This window comes from Colossoma macropomum, unplaced genomic scaffold (assembly GCF_904425465.1).
Source record: "Colossoma macropomum unplaced genomic scaffold, Colossoma_macropomum, whole genome shotgun sequence".
NCBI classification, from domain to species: Eukaryota; Metazoa; Chordata; class Actinopteri; order Characiformes; family Serrasalmidae; genus Colossoma; species Colossoma macropomum.
Window position 1 is genome coordinate 18055776 of NW_023494793.1, and position 18320 is coordinate 18074095.

Sequence of the window (18320 nt, forward strand, 5' to 3'; positions counted from 1 at the left end):
TTTCTCAGCTATACTCCTACTCAGATTTCTTTCAAATTTCTCAGTCAGCGCATGTGTAAAAACAGACCGTGGAAATGAGCATGCAGCGTTTAACACAGACACTTAGAGTGATGCTCTAACCAACTACGTGCTTGATGAAATGAAGGATTTAAATATTCTTCATCTTCTAGATGATGTATGTTCATATTTAAAATGTAAAATGGCAGAGGCAATGTTTTTAAAAAAAGCAGCAACATGACGTTTGAGTTTTACATTACATTTACGTCACGTCTTATTTTGTGAGTTTGTTGGCCGGTTGCAAAGCAGAAATTCAATTATTGTCTGACTCATGTAGACCCAGAGGTTTCCTGTTACCCAAGTGCGTGTAAATGCGTTGATTGGATTACTGACAAAATCTGATTTTCTGCAGTCATCAAAATCTGATTTTCTGCAGGATTATTAAATGCACGTAAATGCATATAGTGATTTTATTTAATGTTTCACACACTGCACTGTACTGTCCTGTTAAACAGGCCTTTTCTTTGTATTGAGGCACTAGTATTCTAGGTTCTGATGATATCCATGTTACATTCAGATATGCATATTTTTTTATCACAGTAACAGAAATGATCACGATGAACAAATATAGTATTGCCCACCTCTAGTTCAGAACTTGATGTAGTTCTGCTGTCACACTCTTCTTCAGAATGGGCTGTAGGTCAAAAATGATCTTATAGAAATTATCTAATGGGTTACTTTTTTGCATTTGTATGTGACAAAGTTGAAATGTGTTAGTTGCTGCCTGCAAAGCAGTCGTTACTAAGCAACCGGTACTCAGCTGAATGATATAAAAAAATAATAAAAATTATGTTATTGCATTGTGATTGTGCCGAGAACAGTTCTCAACCAATCCGATTGTGTCGTTGAATCTACCTGTTGTATAAGTTCACATATTGAACAGACACACAATAATACATGCTACACGTTTACATCACATATGTAGTAGTGCGAAGACCTCAGTGCAAAAGCATGAGAAAGTGGAGAAGACAAACAGTAACATCAGACAGGAACATCCACAGTTGATGTCAGTAGCACCATTCTCACAGTGGTGCGTGTGTAAACAACGACACAAGTGAAGAACAACTCGCAGAGCACACTGAATATACAAAAACAGGCAAATGATAGTGGAGCTGCTGTAGCTGGCTGCTGCTTGAGGAGGAGAGCTTAGTTGTGCGGAAATGTCTTACTGAAGGGTATGGACTCAAAGTCAATGTTATATTTTGTGTAAGTGGGATGTTCCCAGAGCAGCTCCACCTCCCATGTGGAAGTATTTCCATAGAGGGTTGTGGCTGTAGGTCCAGGAGCAGTTTTTCCCTTCTTTTAATGCATCAGCATATTTAGGTATGCTCACTGGCCGCATCAGCAGCCCATGTTAACATTTTTCCAGTTTCATTCATGTGGGATGTTAACATTTGGATATGGAATATTTCAATCAGGCTTTAGGCCCTTCAGGTGTACACTGCCCCCATGTGGCCTCTTTGTTTGATATTTAGGCAGTGGCACATTTTAAGTCCTTTAAGAGTAGATATGGGTTAAAGACCAAGCTAAGAGTACAACAAACAGGGCAATTGAATAACCTCTATATTCATAGTGCCCTGTCTCCTGAGCCCATATATTTAGGTCACTGTTTTTGTTTAGATCAGTCCATAAGAAAGACAATATCAATGTGTGGTTCTTGTTTGACCCTCAGAATCAAAACTGACAGTCTGATCAAATGACTGAAGTTAATTTTTTACTTGATAAGTCTGTTGAGAGTGGTGTGTTATCAGTATGTATGTATATATGCAGAGTGGTGTGTTATCAGTATGTAGGTATATGTGCAGTGTCCATGGAGTAGCGACTAAAACAGTCGATTTGGATTTGGCTCTTTTTGTTATTTATAGTGACATGAAAACATGGGAAACCATTTTTGAATAAAGCTTTTTATTTAAAAAAATTATCTTGTGATGAATCTCAATCTTTCAAATACACTTTAAAGAAAAAAGATCTTTTTAAAAAACGTCTTTGAAAAAAATGCAAGTATTATTTTCACAAGTTGAAATTGAGGGGATAGGGTTTTTGCAAAATAGTGCAATATAAATGATCATTTTGTATATGTTTAGTTTATTACTATCTCAATTAATGTTTTTTGTTTAAATAAATCATAACGTAATCTGATTACTTGTTTTTAATAGTTTTTACTGTTTTTCACAGTTTGAACTGATTCGGTACAATGTTCTTTTTGGTGCTCACATTTTGGTCTTGTGTCCAACATGCTTGTACTTACATCCAGACTTCTGTTGTTTAATATTCTTAATCAAAGAGCTCATATCCTAAAATTGTGTGATTTTATTTACCAAAATCAGTTAAGACCATTTTCAACCTCTCTTTATCTTCAAAATTAAACAGGTTGTTGTGTAACTGTAATTTTAGACTGATAAATGTAAATACCATCTGTTCTTTCTAGCTGCTATGTATTGTGCCTTATTTAATGTCAACATAAATGGGCGGGGCTAAACTGCTGTCTGAATAGGTGGATCTACTATATGTAAATGCGATGATTTTCAAGACTTCACAAAAACAGTGAATGCATAATGGGCTGTTTTTGGTGCTTAATTTACATATAAAGATTATATAGACATGAAAGTGAATTTAACGTTTTGAAACTGTTCAACTTTTCAATCTATCAGTCTTGACATACTGCACAAAAGTATTTTATTTCACAGGCTGTTTAACATTTGATGTAAACATTTTAATTGTAAGAGTGCTGCTTTTTGCAAGCTTAATATTGATATAAAAAAACATGTCAGTTTCAATTGGCAGTTTACCTAACCTAGAGCGAATTCTGCTGGAAAAATGTTCTGTGATTTCTCATTACTCCACTGCAGAAATGATACCGAGGTTCAGGATTCAACTGCAGAAGTCTGCAGAAATTTGTGGCTTAACCACTGCTAAACATTTCCATATTTTTTGGGAATGTACTGTTCTGTCTAAGTATTGGAAGAGTATGTGTCAGGCTTTCTGTACCATATTTCAGATGAATATACCTTTTGATTTTGGGTCTGTTTATCTGGTAAACCTTTTCTTGAACTTGTTTTTTTTGTTAATGCTTTGTTAGCGGCAAGAAATAAAGCAATCACTTGAAAGTGGCTGTCCACTGAGTTCCCTCAGTTGCACAACTGATACAACTTGTACATGAAATTTTTATTATGGAAAAGCTATGACTGACAAATTCTCAGATTTGGGTTAAATGGCTGGCTTACATAAGACCCCTGGGACTACATCGTATATAAGTTTTTTATGACCTTCCTTTTCTCTTCTTCTTCTCTCTACTTAAGAGTACACTTCCCCATTTGTAATGTATATAGGTTTATATACTAAATAGTAACCTAATTTCATGGGAAAATCAGACATTGTGGTTGTTTAAGCTTAAAAGGAATATTTTCCTTTTTTTTCAAAAATTAAAGTAGAGTAAGCTTTTATTTTTATTTTATTATTTTTTATTTATTTTATTAAATTTATAGCTATTATTATTAGTAGTCGTATTAATATTATTATTGTTGTTGTTGTTGTTGTTATTCTAAGAAATGCAAACAGGAGGAATATATACACATGAGTACCTCCAATGACGTATACACTGATGAGCCAAAACGTTATGACCACCTGCTGAATATGCTGTTGGTCCTCTGCATACTACCAAAACAGCTCAGACCCACCAAGACATGGATTTTACAAGACCTCTGAAAGTGCCCTGTGGTATCTGGCACCAGGAGGCCAGGGCAACATCTTAAACTCTTTGTCATGTGCATTGTGGCAAGGCACATTATCCTGCTACTGCAGTCGAGGAATACCATTTTCATGAAGGGGTGTACCTGGTCTGCAACAATGTTTGGGAAGGTGACGTGTCAAACTAATGTCCACATGAATTCCCGCACCCAGTGTTTCCCAGCAGAACCTTGCTCAGAACATCATACTCTATCTACTGGCTTGTCTTCTTCCCACAGTGCATCCTGGTGCCATCACTTCCCCAGGTGTACAGCGTACACATACCCGGACTTTTACGTACCTGGCTGTCCATGTGATTTAAAAGAAAACTGGACTTATCAGACCAGGCTACCTTCTTCCATTGCTCCAGAGTCCAGTTCTGACAACCATGTGCCCATTGTAGACACTTATTATGGGGCCACCGGGGTTAGCATGAGTACTCTGACTATGCAGGCCCATACTCAGCAGTGTGTGATGCACTGTGTGTTGACACATTCCTGCCGTGGCCATCATTAAAAATTTCTGTGATTGTGCCGCAGAGGTCCTTCTGTTGGTTCAGACCAGATGGGTTAGTCTTGGGCACCCAACAGCCTGTCGCCAGTTCACAGTTGGTCCCTCTTCAGATCTGTGTCGATAGGCACTCACCACTGCTGACCAGAAGCACCCTGCAGGCCTTGCTGTTTCAGAGCTGCTCCGACCCAGCCTTCTGGCCGTAATGATTTGGCTTTTGTCAGAAATACAACACATACAACATGTCAACTACAAGAAGCGACTGTTTGATTACCGTCTAATATATCCTAGACCTTGATATGCACTGTTGTTATGAGATAATCAACATCATTCACTTCATGTGTGAGTGGTAATTATGTTTTGGCTCATCGGTGTATATTGCAGTTGAATGGGATAATGTAATAGAAAAACAGTCACAGTTATCATAGATGTACTGATGGATGTGCATAGACATAGTTGACACTATAAATTTAATTCCCTTTTTTTCTTTGTGAATTTTGTACTTCTTTTATTTTTGAAAGACTTTCATCATGTTAAACTTAAAGCATCTAAATTAGTAGTGCCACAATAATTATAGCTGTAACGTAGGCCTGGGTATGACTATGTGGGGCCACATTTGTCCATAATAATATGAAGTGAAATCGAACTGTCCACGAAAAAGTGTTATTCAAGTAAGAAGACACTGCAAAAAAAGGATTCTGGGCAAGTGAAACTAATCTAATCTATCTATCTTGTATTTCTCATTTTGAGATTGTTGTAAACTTTTTAATGTACAGTTTAGACATTTTCACTTGTTTAAAGTAATTTGGTTAAGTAAAATTATGTCACTGTTTTGGCAAATGATATTGTTCTGCCAATATAGTGCGATCATTTTCTGACAGAATTAATTCAAGCAAATGAAATGAAAATGGAAAATGTTCAGAAATAAGTTAAATTATAAGTTAAATAATCAAAAGCTTGAAAAAATCTCAAAGTGACAAACATTAGATATATTGACTAGATTTGATAATTTCACTTGCCAGGACACCATTTTTGCAGTGCAGTGTTTGTTCTTTTTCATGTTTTTGTTTTTATTCACATTTTTTACTGTTCCATAGTATTAACGAATATTTTAATTCCACAAGATCCACACCATGTTTCATGATTATATCTCCCTTAATGTCTTTTCCAGCAATTTCCTTTCATCAACTTCAAGCCTCCTGTCTTTATTCCTGTAGGGCCATGCTGAGTGACATTGGTGACTATGTAGGTACAGACATTGAGATATCCTGGTTGCCTAATCTGGATGACTTAATGAAAGGCTATGCTCGAAACTTTCGGCCGGGGATAGGAGGTGAGTTTGAGATCTACTGCTCGTGTCGTTGGATTGCCATTTCACCCATCCTCGCATTTACAGTCATTCTTAGCATAAACACTCATGTGTAAAGTGGCACTGTTGTGGTTTCCAGTTCAACTTGTACCTTATTCTGCCTACTCCACAGTCAGATGAGGTTGCTTGCCAAAACAGTGTTCCAGTTCCTGAAGTCTAATTTTGAAGCACCATATTTAGGCCACACATTTTTAATGAGCTCTTTTTAATTCTGACTTTGCACATTAATGAGTTCTCGATACGTGAGAAGCGAGCAAGCCTACGGAAACCATCAGTGCAATTATGAATCCATTATTAAATGCATTATGCAACAGCATGAATATGCATGTTCCAGAGCTGCCCACGTAAAGATGATGTTGCTAAGAATGCTTGTCAAATGTGTCACGTCCAATGACCACAGCGTAGATTTCTCTATCTCACAGCTTAACTCAGCTCAAGCCAGGGTGAACATGCATCTGAGCCATATTTCAGCTAAAAGTGCTTTTTGCAGAGTCCATATCTGTCTGTTTCTCTGGCTTGCTTGTAAACATTGCAGCCAAATGCAAAGTTTTTTTTTTAGAACAGTTAAAGGATGTATGCTGAACAGACATTTGTGACCATTATGGAACTCTGCTTGCCTTTTTTTTTGCTCCATTTCTCTGCCAATGCAACTGCTTATTTCATCAGCATTTCAAATCTCAGGAGCATGGACCATCTTAGAGCATGTCTGAGGGGATTTGTCACATTTAAATGGGTGCTGCGGAATGTCTGAAATGGGTTCATTTAAAGAATGAATTGGATACTTAAGAGGAAAGCTACTCATAGTTGAAGCCTGACCTATATGAACAATTTGTTACCAGTATCAATTCAAAATTCTGTTCATCAGTAATATTAGCTAATATAATTTTTATGGTTTCATTAAACAGATTTGTAAACAGTGCTTAAACAGTGCTTCACTAACCTGGCATTTGACTTGTTTTTGTTTTTTAACCAAATGTTTGTTTAAGTTTATCAGTTAAGACTGCATTACAAAAAGATCACTGTAAAATTACAGTATATTAACTGTTTACATAGTAACTGTATACTGTGAGCAGTCACCTGGACCACAAGATTAATTTAATGTAGCTGTATTCTGCTCTACACTTGGATTAATAGGCTGTGATGAAAATGCACTCTGTATATTTACATAACAAAAAAAAACTCAGTAACCAGTCATTTACTGTAAATTTACCTATGAAAATAATTATTTTTAATTTCACCAGACTTTTTCCAAATAAAGTACAGATAAACACAATTTTAAAAAAATCATTGGACATATTTATTCACCATGTTTGCATGGAATATCTATGCATTTTTAAATATTTTTTCATTTTACAGGTTTGACTTTGCTTTGCAAAAACAATATTTAAGCCCTTTTAACTCAAGTTGCTTTCACATCCCATAAAGCTAATAAGAGCACAATAAGAGCATGACTTCCTCATACATGTTACTCTTAGAGGTGTCCATTCATTTAGGTGTGAAACAAGCCACTTAAAAATGTTAGTGCTTCTTCAAGGGGATTTTCGCCATCCTGATAAATCCATGTAACTCTAATATCAGCCAGATGATACTTTGGTCGGGCCCTAAGAGATGTGTTACGATTCACAGAATTCATTATGCAATTTCGTGTGATAGAAAGGTGTCTTTATTTGGTACATTTTTCAATACAGCAAATAGCTGAAATGTGAATAGCTGAATGTAAGCTAATGTAAGCTGCCTTACATTAACATTTCTATTTTCATTTTTCAGAACATTCAACATCATAAAATTACAACGTTTAAAACAAAAGCTGTGCTTTATAGTGTCCTTATCTAATGCTCTGTCCACAAGCTAATATGTTAGCCCCAAGCTAACACACTAGCCACAAGCAAACATGCTAGTCACAATATAATGATTAGATACAGTGCAATACAGTATGCTGTGATATAGTTCACTACTATACAATATGGTGTAGTGTTACATCCCTCGGCCTGACTGATCTTTTTACTCTCTTTATCTGTGAGAAATGAGAAATGAGTGCAGGGTGCAGTTAGCTAGCAAACACTGCTACCATAAGTTATACAGTCTGGAAATGGAGGTGGCATAAGTGTCCATTGGCAAGGAATGGGAAGGGTCCCTTGATAGCCAAGATGTCCGTTCAGGATTTATTTAAATGCCCCTAGATGCTATTATGGGACCTACACTGTATAGCTAGATGCTACATTGTTTATCATAAAAAGGCAAAAAGCTCTTATGACATCTGTTTTCAAAGTACAGCCTCAGAACCCTTTCTGACTGCTTATTGTTCCTTTCATAAATGTTACACCTGATGTGAAAAGCCTTATATAATGGAACAAATATCCCTCAGTCTTTATGACATCTCATCAGCAGATTCTACCATTTCAAGCAAAGACAAAGCCCAGACATCTCTTCATTGACATGGCTGCCCATTCATTAGCAAATTTGAGCATACTGTCTTCTTATTAAGGTGTCACTGTTGAGTTTTGATGTCCGAGGGTCCCTGGGGAGGTTGGGTGGGGGGAAGTCTTTCTTTTTTCTCACGTTCCTCTTCACAGGACCTCCAGTGAATGTGGCCATGGCTATTGAAGTAGCTAGCATTGACCATATCTCAGAAGCCAACATGGTAATGTATGAATAACTATATGGTTTGTTTATTGCTGTTCTATATTAATAATTTTTCAAGAAATCTTGGTACGTTGTCCAAAATAAAATATTACTGTGTTTGTGTTATTTGCTACATTACAAACTATTATTCAGTTTCAGAATTGTGCTGAAAATGTTAAAAAAAGCCAGTTATCACATCTATTTTAAACTAAATTTGTTATTTAAACACATATAATTAAGAAAAACATAGTGTGACAGTTTTATCAGAAGCTATTGTGCCAACTGGCCATCGGCCAGTCAGTAAAATGTTATGTGCAAGTCTAAAATAAAGGAAAGACTGTTACTACACTAAGATGAAATTATAAATATGTCGAGTGTGTATGTAAACTCTTAACGTTTGATACTAGGCACTAAATGAGTGAACTTTAAATGTGAACTCAGTGGGCCTTAAAATGATCACAAATACACTTAAGCCACTATTAAGTACAACTCCTTGTATCTGCATTTATTGTCCATTTCATCAGCTCCATTTACATACAGGTGCACTTTGTAGTTCTGCAATTACAGACTGTAGTCCATCTGTTTCCAGCATCACTGCTGTGTCTGATCCACTCATACAAGCGCAACAGTAGATCAGTGTCACTGCAGTGCAGAGGATGATCCACTAGCGAAATAATACCTGCTCTGTGGTGGTCCTCTGGGTGTCCTGACCATTGAAGAACAGGGAAAAATGGGGCTAACAAAGTATTCAGAGAAACAGATTGACTACCATCTCTAACTGTAGAACTACAACGTGGACCTAAATGCTAAGTGGAACCGATGGAGTGGAGTGGAGGTGGACTTAAAGTGTCCGGTTGACACTTAAAAATTATATTTTACCAAAACGTCTAAAACTATCCCTTGTTCAACAAAATGAAAACTCCCTGAAACTGACCCGGGCTATCCTATCCATTACCCAAAGTGTCAAATTACACTTGATAGGATAGCACTGGAGCCATCATTAGATTATGGACAAATAAAAACAAAATAACATAAAATAATGTGAAATAGTAAAATAAAGGTGGGCAATATGACAATATTTATCGTTATTGTGAGGATTTTTGTTGTCGTGATACATGATTACAGAACTCTGACCAGCTGCATATTTCATTACAAAGGCATCAAAATGAGTTCTGTTTACTTAGATTTGATGCAGCATCGTATTTGAAATATTGAAAAAAGTCATTGTATTCGTAGTTTTTCTAGCTGTCTTTAAATGTGACGCTGCATTTTGTCTGTGTCAAATGATCGTAGTATCATGTATCAAGAAAATTTCTTAATGTATCAAGATATACTATTTTCCAAGTCACCCACCCATATAGTCAATTAATTAGCTGTACAAAATTAAGTTTAAATCACACTTTTTGCATGTTTATTCATCAAATTATGCTTTTGAACATCTCGGACGTTTTTAATCTAGATAAACTCTCCATACTGTGCATCTCTCATGCTGTTCGGTGCTGAAATAGCGAGATGTTTCATTCACGTCTTCAGTCCTCTGGCTCTTTTTAGATAGAACATGTTACATATAACTATAAATAATAAATATATTTCTTGGCTAAACAAATTGAACAGTCTTTTGGCTGCACTAAACTGACCAAAAAGTCTTTTTTCAAGAGTGTGGGCCTCGCGGACCTCAACGCTGAGTGGGTGATTCTAGCGTCTGTTCTAAAACAGGGGAGAATGCAGGGTAAAATCGAGACACTGATGTATGAACCCAAACGGGTCCTGTTTCAGGTTCAGACAAGTATTTGGCTTATTGGTTTATTTATTAAATGACAAATACAGGGACCCAACTTTAAAAACGTACTTTCTTTTCTGAATCTGTATAATGTTCTCGGACTAAATATTTTAAAGCTAATTATTAAAACATACATAGTTACAAAGTATAATATTTCAAAATTTTATTAACAACTGTTGAGGTTTTTGTTTTTGCTTGTGTCACAGAACATGTTCTTTTTATTCTGATCCTTAGAGTTTACTAGGAAACATCGAAGTAAGAGATTTAACAGTTTATTGAGTATTACAGACTTATTTTTTCCAAAAAAAAGATATTTATCTATAGATATATATAAGTATTGGTATTGGGAAGCATATGTAGGTAAATTGCAGATGAGAAGAAGGGAGAATCAGGGTAAAAATGTCAAAAAAAAAAAGATTGAACTTTTTCTGGTTTATCCTATTGCGCTCTAATTGATCTACTATATTATATGAACATTTAATTATTTCTATTAATATAAATTATTTATTGTAAGATATGAAGCCCACAACCCCAAAGGATAAGCGGCTTAGAAAATTTATGTATGTATGATATGAATTTTATATTATATGAATATTTATATGAAAAACATTTAAGACCTTGGTTTGCGGCAGTTTCGTGAGAGTGACTATAAATTATTGCTGTAATGCTATTTTGCAAATTTATGTGAGGTGTTTGTTAAATGTGAGCTTGCACCATGTTTACTTGCATGTTTATGTGTGTGTGTGTTGGCAGGAATACACCATGACAGTGTTTTTGCGTCAGAGTTGGCGAGACGACCGTCTGTCTTACAACCACACGAACAAGACCCTGGGGCTGGACAGCCGTTTTGTAGATAAACTCTGGCTACCAGACACGTTCATCGTCAATGCCAAGTCAGCCTGGTTCCATGACGTCACTGTGGAGAACAAGCTCATACGCCTGCAACCTGACGGGGTCATCCTCTACAGCAGCCGGTGTGTGTGTGTAGGCGGAAATATAAATCTGAGAAAAACTGAAAAAGTAATGCATGCGCACGTCTTGGATGAGGAAATATTAATATTACTGAGGAATACTGACCTACTTACCTTTAACATTCACTTTCAGTTATACTTGTTCATAGACACAAAAAACAGACAACACAGCTGCTATCATCTAATCATGGCTGTTTCACCTTTTTATTCCAGAATCACATCAACAGTGGCCTGTGACATGGACCTTACCAAGTACCCCATGGATGAACAGGAATGTATGCTGGACCTTGAGAGCTGTGAGTGGAGAGATGTCTGGAGTGAAAACACATTTTATTTGTAGAATAGTGTATACTGTTGTTACATTGCTCTGTGTTTCTTGGTGCTGTAGATGGCTACTCTTCAGAGGACATTGTTTATCACTGGTCAGAGAGTCAGAAGTACATCCATGGGCTGGACAAACTGGAGCTGTCCCAGTTCACTATTACAGACTACCGCTTTGTGACTGAGATGATGAACTTCAAATCAGGTGAATCGGATTTGACATTTTAGACTTTTTTAGTTTCAAAAATGGTTTATCTCCTTTTCACAGTAGACACAAAATGCAGTTTCCGTCTCAGTTCAAGTATGCATTGTTTTCCTCAGTAACACTGACGGAATATATATATATGTATATGTATACACATATAATATACTGAAAGTGTGTATGATTTACTGGATTTTGGTCTTTGTGAGTGAGCAAACAAATAAACAAATTAATGAAAATGTTTTTATTGTGTTTAAATTGTTTTTATTGTGGCAGTTATGCATGATTTTTGATATGAAGAAAGCTGCACTTGCACTGTCAATTGTATCTCGGTATGGATGCCTTTGTGTATAAATTGTTTTCACAGCAGGAGGGTCTCACCCCTCCCTTTTCACCCCTCGTTGCTTGCTAGCAGCTCAACACAGTCACGGTTCTTACACAGAGAGCCAACATTAATCTGTGAATCTGGTTTAGTTAGTAGTTTTAATTAAATTACTTAAAAATACTCATTGATGGCTTCAAAATTGTCAGTTACTCAATTATTATTAATTAATGGTAGTTTAGTGTGAAGAGTTATGTACTATGTAATTTAATAACTAGTCTTTTTTCTTTCTTGTCTGTTTTAATAGCTGGGCGATTTCCTCGTCTCAGTTTACGTTTCCAGCTGAGGCGTAACCGAGGAGTTTACATCATCCAATCATACATGCCCTCCATCCTATTGGTTGCCATGTCCTGGGTGTCCTTCTGGATCAGCCAGTCAGCTGTGCCTGCAAGGGTAACTCTAGGTTAGTTGTTCCATTTTGGCATGCAAAATAAGTAATGTCCGCCATGTAGAAAATAAGATTATCAATAACTTGAATACAGGCATCTGCAAAAGTTTGAGCACCCCTGGTCAGGTTACATTTTTTGTTGATTTCCTAAGGGGAAATAAGTTAACACATCCTCTATAGAGAACACACTTCTGCACATTTGTATTGTAGAATGTAAAATTGATTTGTTGAATTTAACATACTGAAAATTAACCATAAACTGTGGCTCTGTGAAAAGGTTATGACACATTTTATATTGTATGTTTCATTTTTTTCAATATGTTAAACATTATTGTGCACTAAAATTAGCAAAAAGTATGCTATCTCTAGAAGATGCGTCGCTTAGAAAATTAACAATATAATTTAACCTGGGGTGTTCAAACTTTTGCAAATGACTGTAACATATCTAAGGTATTGGACTATGTCCATATATGAATAGATGTATGCTGAAGAGAAGTAACTTTTGCCCTCAGGGATCACCACGGTTCTCACCATGACAACGCTGATGGTCAGTGCTCGCTCCTCGTTGCCCCGCGCCTCCGCCATAAAAGCCCTGGACGTCTATTTCTGGATCTGTTATGTGTTTGTGTTCGCCGCCCTGATTGAGTATGCCTTCGCCCACTACAACGCCGATTACAGCAAGAAGGAGAAAGCCAAGGTCAAGTCAAACAAGAGTGCAGAGGTAAAATAAAAGAGCACTTGCCTAAATGTGAAAATGCTTGTTGGTTCTGAGCAAAGAAAGAAGACATTTAGCTACAGTGTTTTTTTTTAACATTAGCGGGCCCACATCATGGAAAACTGAAGTGTCCTTGTTTTTTGTAATATGTAGACATTGTGAAAGTGTTAACTTCACTAAACTAAACTACACATTTACTGCTTTTATGAACTCATGGACTACTGTGGGGATACAAATGTTGGCTATCTTGCCAAATGATAGCTTGTCACCAGTAGCACACAGTTGGCAGCTCTGTACGCCAGACTCTTTGGCACTGTTCGCAAGATTTATGCAGTGCAAGGCGACAGTATTGGTTTTAATGTCAGGTGCAGTCCAAATACTTTTCGTGCTACACCAGAGTGCTAGCTAGCTAGCATATTTTTAGTTATTTCTAACATAAAAAGTGTTGCTAAGCTGTTGCTATGCTATTCTAGGTGGTTGCCTAGGTATTGCTAGGCCATTGCTGTGGTATCTCAGGTGGTTGCTAAGATGTTGCTGTGCCATTTCTGAAAAGTTTGGTGGTTCTAGTTCAAAAGCTGTAGGAAAAGCAGCATTACAACTTTTTGACTAAAATAATAAGAACAAAATGAAAAACAGTATGTTAGCTTTGTATAGCCGATTACTTTTGTTTTAATTCAGCTATTAAAATGGAACATATCTTGAACTTTTCTCATTCTTATAGAATATTTGAATATTCTATAAAATATTCAAAAGAATATTTGAAAATACAGTCAAGGCTGAAATTGTTGGCACCCCTGAAAGTTTTCCAGAAAATGAAGTATTTCTCCCGGAAAATTATTGCAATTACATGTTTTGTTATACACGTTTATTTCCTTTGTGTGTATTGGAACAACACAAAAACAGGGGAAAAAAAGCCAAAAATGATATAATTTCACGCAAAACTCCAAAAATGGGCCGGACAAAATTATTGGCACCCTCAATTTAATATTTGGTTGCACACCCTTTAAATAACTAAAATCAGTCGCTTCCTATAACCATCAACCACCAACATCAGCTTCTTACACCTCTCAACTGGAATTTTGGACCACTCTTCTTTTGCAAACTGCACCAGGTCTCTCATATTTGAAGGGTGCCTTCTCCCAACAGCAATTTTAAGATCTCTCCACAGGTGTTCAATGGGATTTAGATCCGGATTCATTGCAGGCCACTTCAGAACTCTCCAGCGCTTTGTTTCCATCCATTTCTGGGTGCTTTTTGAAGTATGTTTGGGGTCATTGTCCTGCTGGAAGACCCATGACCTAGGACGCAAACCCAGCTTTCTGACACTGGGCCCTACATTGCGACCCAAAATCCTTTGATAATCTTCAGATTTCATGATGCCTTGCACACAGTCAAGGCACCCACTGCCAGAGGCAGCAAAACAACCCCAAAACATCTTTGAACCTCCACCATATTTGACTGTAGGTACTGTGTTCTTTTCTTTGTAGGCCTCATTCCGTTTTCGGTAAACAGTAGAATGATATGCTTTACCAAAAAGCTCTATCTTGGTCTGATCTGTTCACAAGATGTTTTCCCAGAAGGATTTTGGCTTACTCACGTACATTTTGGCAAACTGCAGTCTAGCATTTTTATGTCTCTGTGTCAGCAGTGGGGTCCTCCTGGAACTCCTGCCATAGCGTTTCATTTCATTCAAATGTCGACGGACAATTTGCGCTGACACTGATGCACCCTGAGCCTGCAGGACAGCATGAATTTCTTTGGAACTTGATTGGGGCTACTTATCCACCATACGGACTATCCTGCGTTGCAACCTTTCATCAGTTTTTCCGTCCACATCCAGGGAGATTAGCTACAGTGCCATGGGTTGTAAACTTCTTGATTATGTTGCGCACCGTGGACAAAGGAACATCAAGATCTCTGGAGATGGAATTGTAACCTGGAGATTGTTGATATTTTTCCACAATTTTGGTTCTCAAGTCCTCAGACAGTTCTCTTCTCCTCTTTCTGTTCTCCATGCTTAGTGTGGCACACACAGTGCAAAGATTGAGTCAACTTCTCTCCTTTTTATCTGGTTTCAGGTGTGATTTTTATATTGCCCACACCTGTTACTTGCCACAGGTGAGTTTGAACAAGCATCACATGCTTGAAACCAAGTTATTTACCCACAATTTTGAAAAGGTGCCAATAATTTTGTCCAGCCCATTTTTGGAGTTCTGCGTGAAATTATGTCATTTTTCCCCTGTTTTTTTGTGTTATTCCAATATACACAAAGGAAATAAACGCGTATAACAAAACATGTAATTGCAATAATTTTCCGGGAGAAATACTTCATTTTCTGGAAAAATTTCAGGGGTGCCAACAATTTTGGCCATGACTGTAACAACAGTATTTGAAGTCCAAGCACAATTTGAACTGCTTTTTTAACATGGTTTGCCTTGCTTCACTTGTGAAGGCATCAGCCAATCAGAACAGACATAATTTACATAATATCAGTTTTAAAGGCACGGTAAAAAAAATAGACAGTTTTAGGGATAAAGAGAGGTTGGGAAATGTAAAAGTTACTGTTTTTGGAACAAATAAAACCCACACAAATGTTATAAAGTGAGCCCTGTAATATTTAGACCCACGCTACATTACAGGTGGGCTCAAATATTTTAAAGCATCTTTTATTAATTCTCCCAGAGATGATAGTCATGGCTGCCTACGTTTTAACTCATTATAAGCTTTTATGTGTGATGTAAATGTGTCTACAGTCAGGGTATTTGGGGCTCCCTCTTGTGATACACTCTCTTTCATTTTACAGTCCATGGTGAAGAACGGCAAGCAGGCCATGGTCCTCTTCTCCCTGTCGGTGACGGGCATGAACCAGGGTCTCCTGATCTCCAGGCAGAACCGAGCGCAGCGTCCTGCAGAGACACCAGCGGAGCCGCAGGAAGAGGCCGAGACACGCAGTGCCCATGTGCGCCGGGCTGAGCGAGAGAGCAGCCAGGAGAAGAAGTGCTGCAAGTGCAAACCCATCGACGCCGACACCATTGACATCTACGCCCGTGCTGTCTTCCCTTTCACCTTCGCCGTCGTCAACGTCATCTACTGGGTGGCTTATACCATGTGACTTCCAGATGCTTCAGCGCTGACTGCATGTATATAGATCAGCAAAGCAAAGTGGTGCCAAAACCATGTGATAATGGACATTTTTATGCCATTGGATTACCAGGGGGATCAAACTGTGGGATTGTTGGAACTGATGGATTTTAATGTACTTTTAATATGGAAAAATGCTGCTTGTTTCAAGTGGATGTTCTGCAGTTGGACTGGGTGATGAGAACCACACTTTGTCCCAGTTTCTCAGATTCATGCTGGAGGAATATGTGGAACTGCTTTATATTATGAACTTTGGAACTCGCCTTTGCATCCCTACTTAGTTTCCCTTTATGTGTTGCTATTTTTTGTGTTATGTTGCAGTTGGTACTGACCTCGTCTCTACAACCTCTAACTTTCTTTCAGTCCAGCCTTGCAGTAGAAATGTCTACTCATAACTGGGATGATGAAATCGACAGACAACGTTGCATGACAGCTATAGTATGATTTTGTTAGTAGCCCATTCCTGTTCCTCTTCTTCTTCTCCCCTTACCATGCCTGTCTTTGAATGGCGGGTACATGATAGGAATCGACCAACATCCGGTTAGCAATTGACTAGTTTATTTTCATTTTGGCTGTTCTGTGTTATGATTTTAAGAGATAAATAGTGTGAGCCAGTGCACTCTCATTGGATTAGAACACTTTATGCTATACAGCACTGTGCAAAGTCACAGACAGCCCTTCATTTATTTAATTTCCAGTCAAAATAGACATTAAGTTATTCATTAAGTTTGCCATTTTGACTGGAAATTAAATAAATTACATTAAATAATTGAAGGGTGGTCTCTTAGTTGTGCACAGTACTATCCTGCCAAGAATTCAGCTGTTTAAATGTCTTTCAGAATGGTTGAAGATGATGTTAAGCCATCTGTAATCTGTCTGCAGTGAAAAATGTATCCAGTTCTAAACGGAAGCCTTTTGAAGAGCACAGGTTAAACAATGAACCTGTTGTAGTTTGAATGTAATGGACCCAGAAAACCTTAGGCCTATATTCTCTCAGTGAACCAAGCCATATATTATAAACTTTTATTAGTGTTATGATGCATGTGAGTATTCATAATGTAATCCTAGGTAGCATATTCTAGATTTATCATAAATAAAATGTATTTCTACACAAAGTTTTAGGTTCCAAAGTGGCCAGCGGACATGGAAATCTCCTGTTCTCAGTTCCTCCAAGTATTAGTGTGCATTTTATGGTAAGCTTTCAAAAAAATGGGCCAGCTTTTTCCTTACGTACCTCTGCTGTTAGAGGGCTCCAAATAATTAAATGACAAGAGTGAAGAGAAAATTGTACAGTGGATTATACAAAGGCATTAACTGCTGCAATAAACTGGAGAATGATGAAAAAGACAGAAACATTTGTATGATTTACTTCTTTAAAATGATAAATGTGTATATAGACAGTGATTATATAAGGCTCAAGCACGCTATATGGCCAAAAGTATGTGGACACCCTTCCTAATTATTGTGTACAGATGTTCCAGCCACACCCATTGCTAATAGGTGTATAAAATCAAGCACACAGCCATGCAGTCTCCATAGACAAACATTTGGCAGTAGAATGGATCATGCTGAAGAGCTTGTGACTTTAAACGCGGCACTGTTACAAGTGCCATAAGTCAGTTCCTTAAATTTTGGCCCTGCTAGATCAGCCCCAGTCTACTGTAAGTGCTGTCGTTGTGAGAAATCTAGGAGCAACAACAGCTTAGTCACAAAGCGGTAGACCATGCAATCTCACAGAGCGGGACCTGTGTAGCATTTATATAGCACCTACATTTTGTTGCATCACTCACTACAGAGTTCTGAACTGCCTCTAGACGCAAGATCAGCACAAGAACTATGTATCGGGAGCTTCATGAAATGGGTTTCCATGACCCAGCAGCTGCACACAAGCCTAAGATCACAATGCGCGATGCCAGGCGTCAGCTGGATTGGTGTGCAGCACGCCGCCACTGCTTCGCTATCTACCAGTCTGATGGATGAATCTGGGATTGGTGAATGCCAGGAGAATGCTACCTACCACAAAGCATAGTACCAACAGTAAGGTTTGGTGGAGGAGGGATAATGGTCTGGGGCTGTTTTTCAGGGTTTGGGCTCAGCCCTTTAGTTTCCAGTGAAGGGTAAAGTTAATGCTACGGC

At 37.7% G+C, this 18320-nt stretch overlaps 1 protein-coding gene across 1 annotated transcript in view; it reads left to right on the forward strand.

Moving 5' to 3' along the window:
* gabrd (gamma-aminobutyric acid type A receptor subunit delta) overlaps nt 1-17540 on the forward strand; it is a 30821-nt gene extending 13281 nt beyond the window's left edge. Inside the window, exons 2-9 of the mRNA XM_036578707.1 lie at nt 5511-5626; nt 8236-8303; nt 10818-11038; nt 11249-11331; nt 11424-11561; nt 12188-12343; nt 12841-13049; nt 15847-17540. Of these exons, the coding sequence (XP_036434600.1) occupies nt 5511-5626; nt 8236-8303; nt 10818-11038; nt 11249-11331; nt 11424-11561; nt 12188-12343; nt 12841-13049; nt 15847-16155 (1300 nt within the window). The 3' untranslated portion in view covers nt 16156-17540. The remainder of the gene's footprint in view (nt 1-5510; nt 5627-8235; nt 8304-10817; nt 11039-11248; nt 11332-11423; nt 11562-12187; nt 12344-12840; nt 13050-15846) is intronic.
* Nucleotides 17541-18320: the final 780 nt, after the last annotated feature.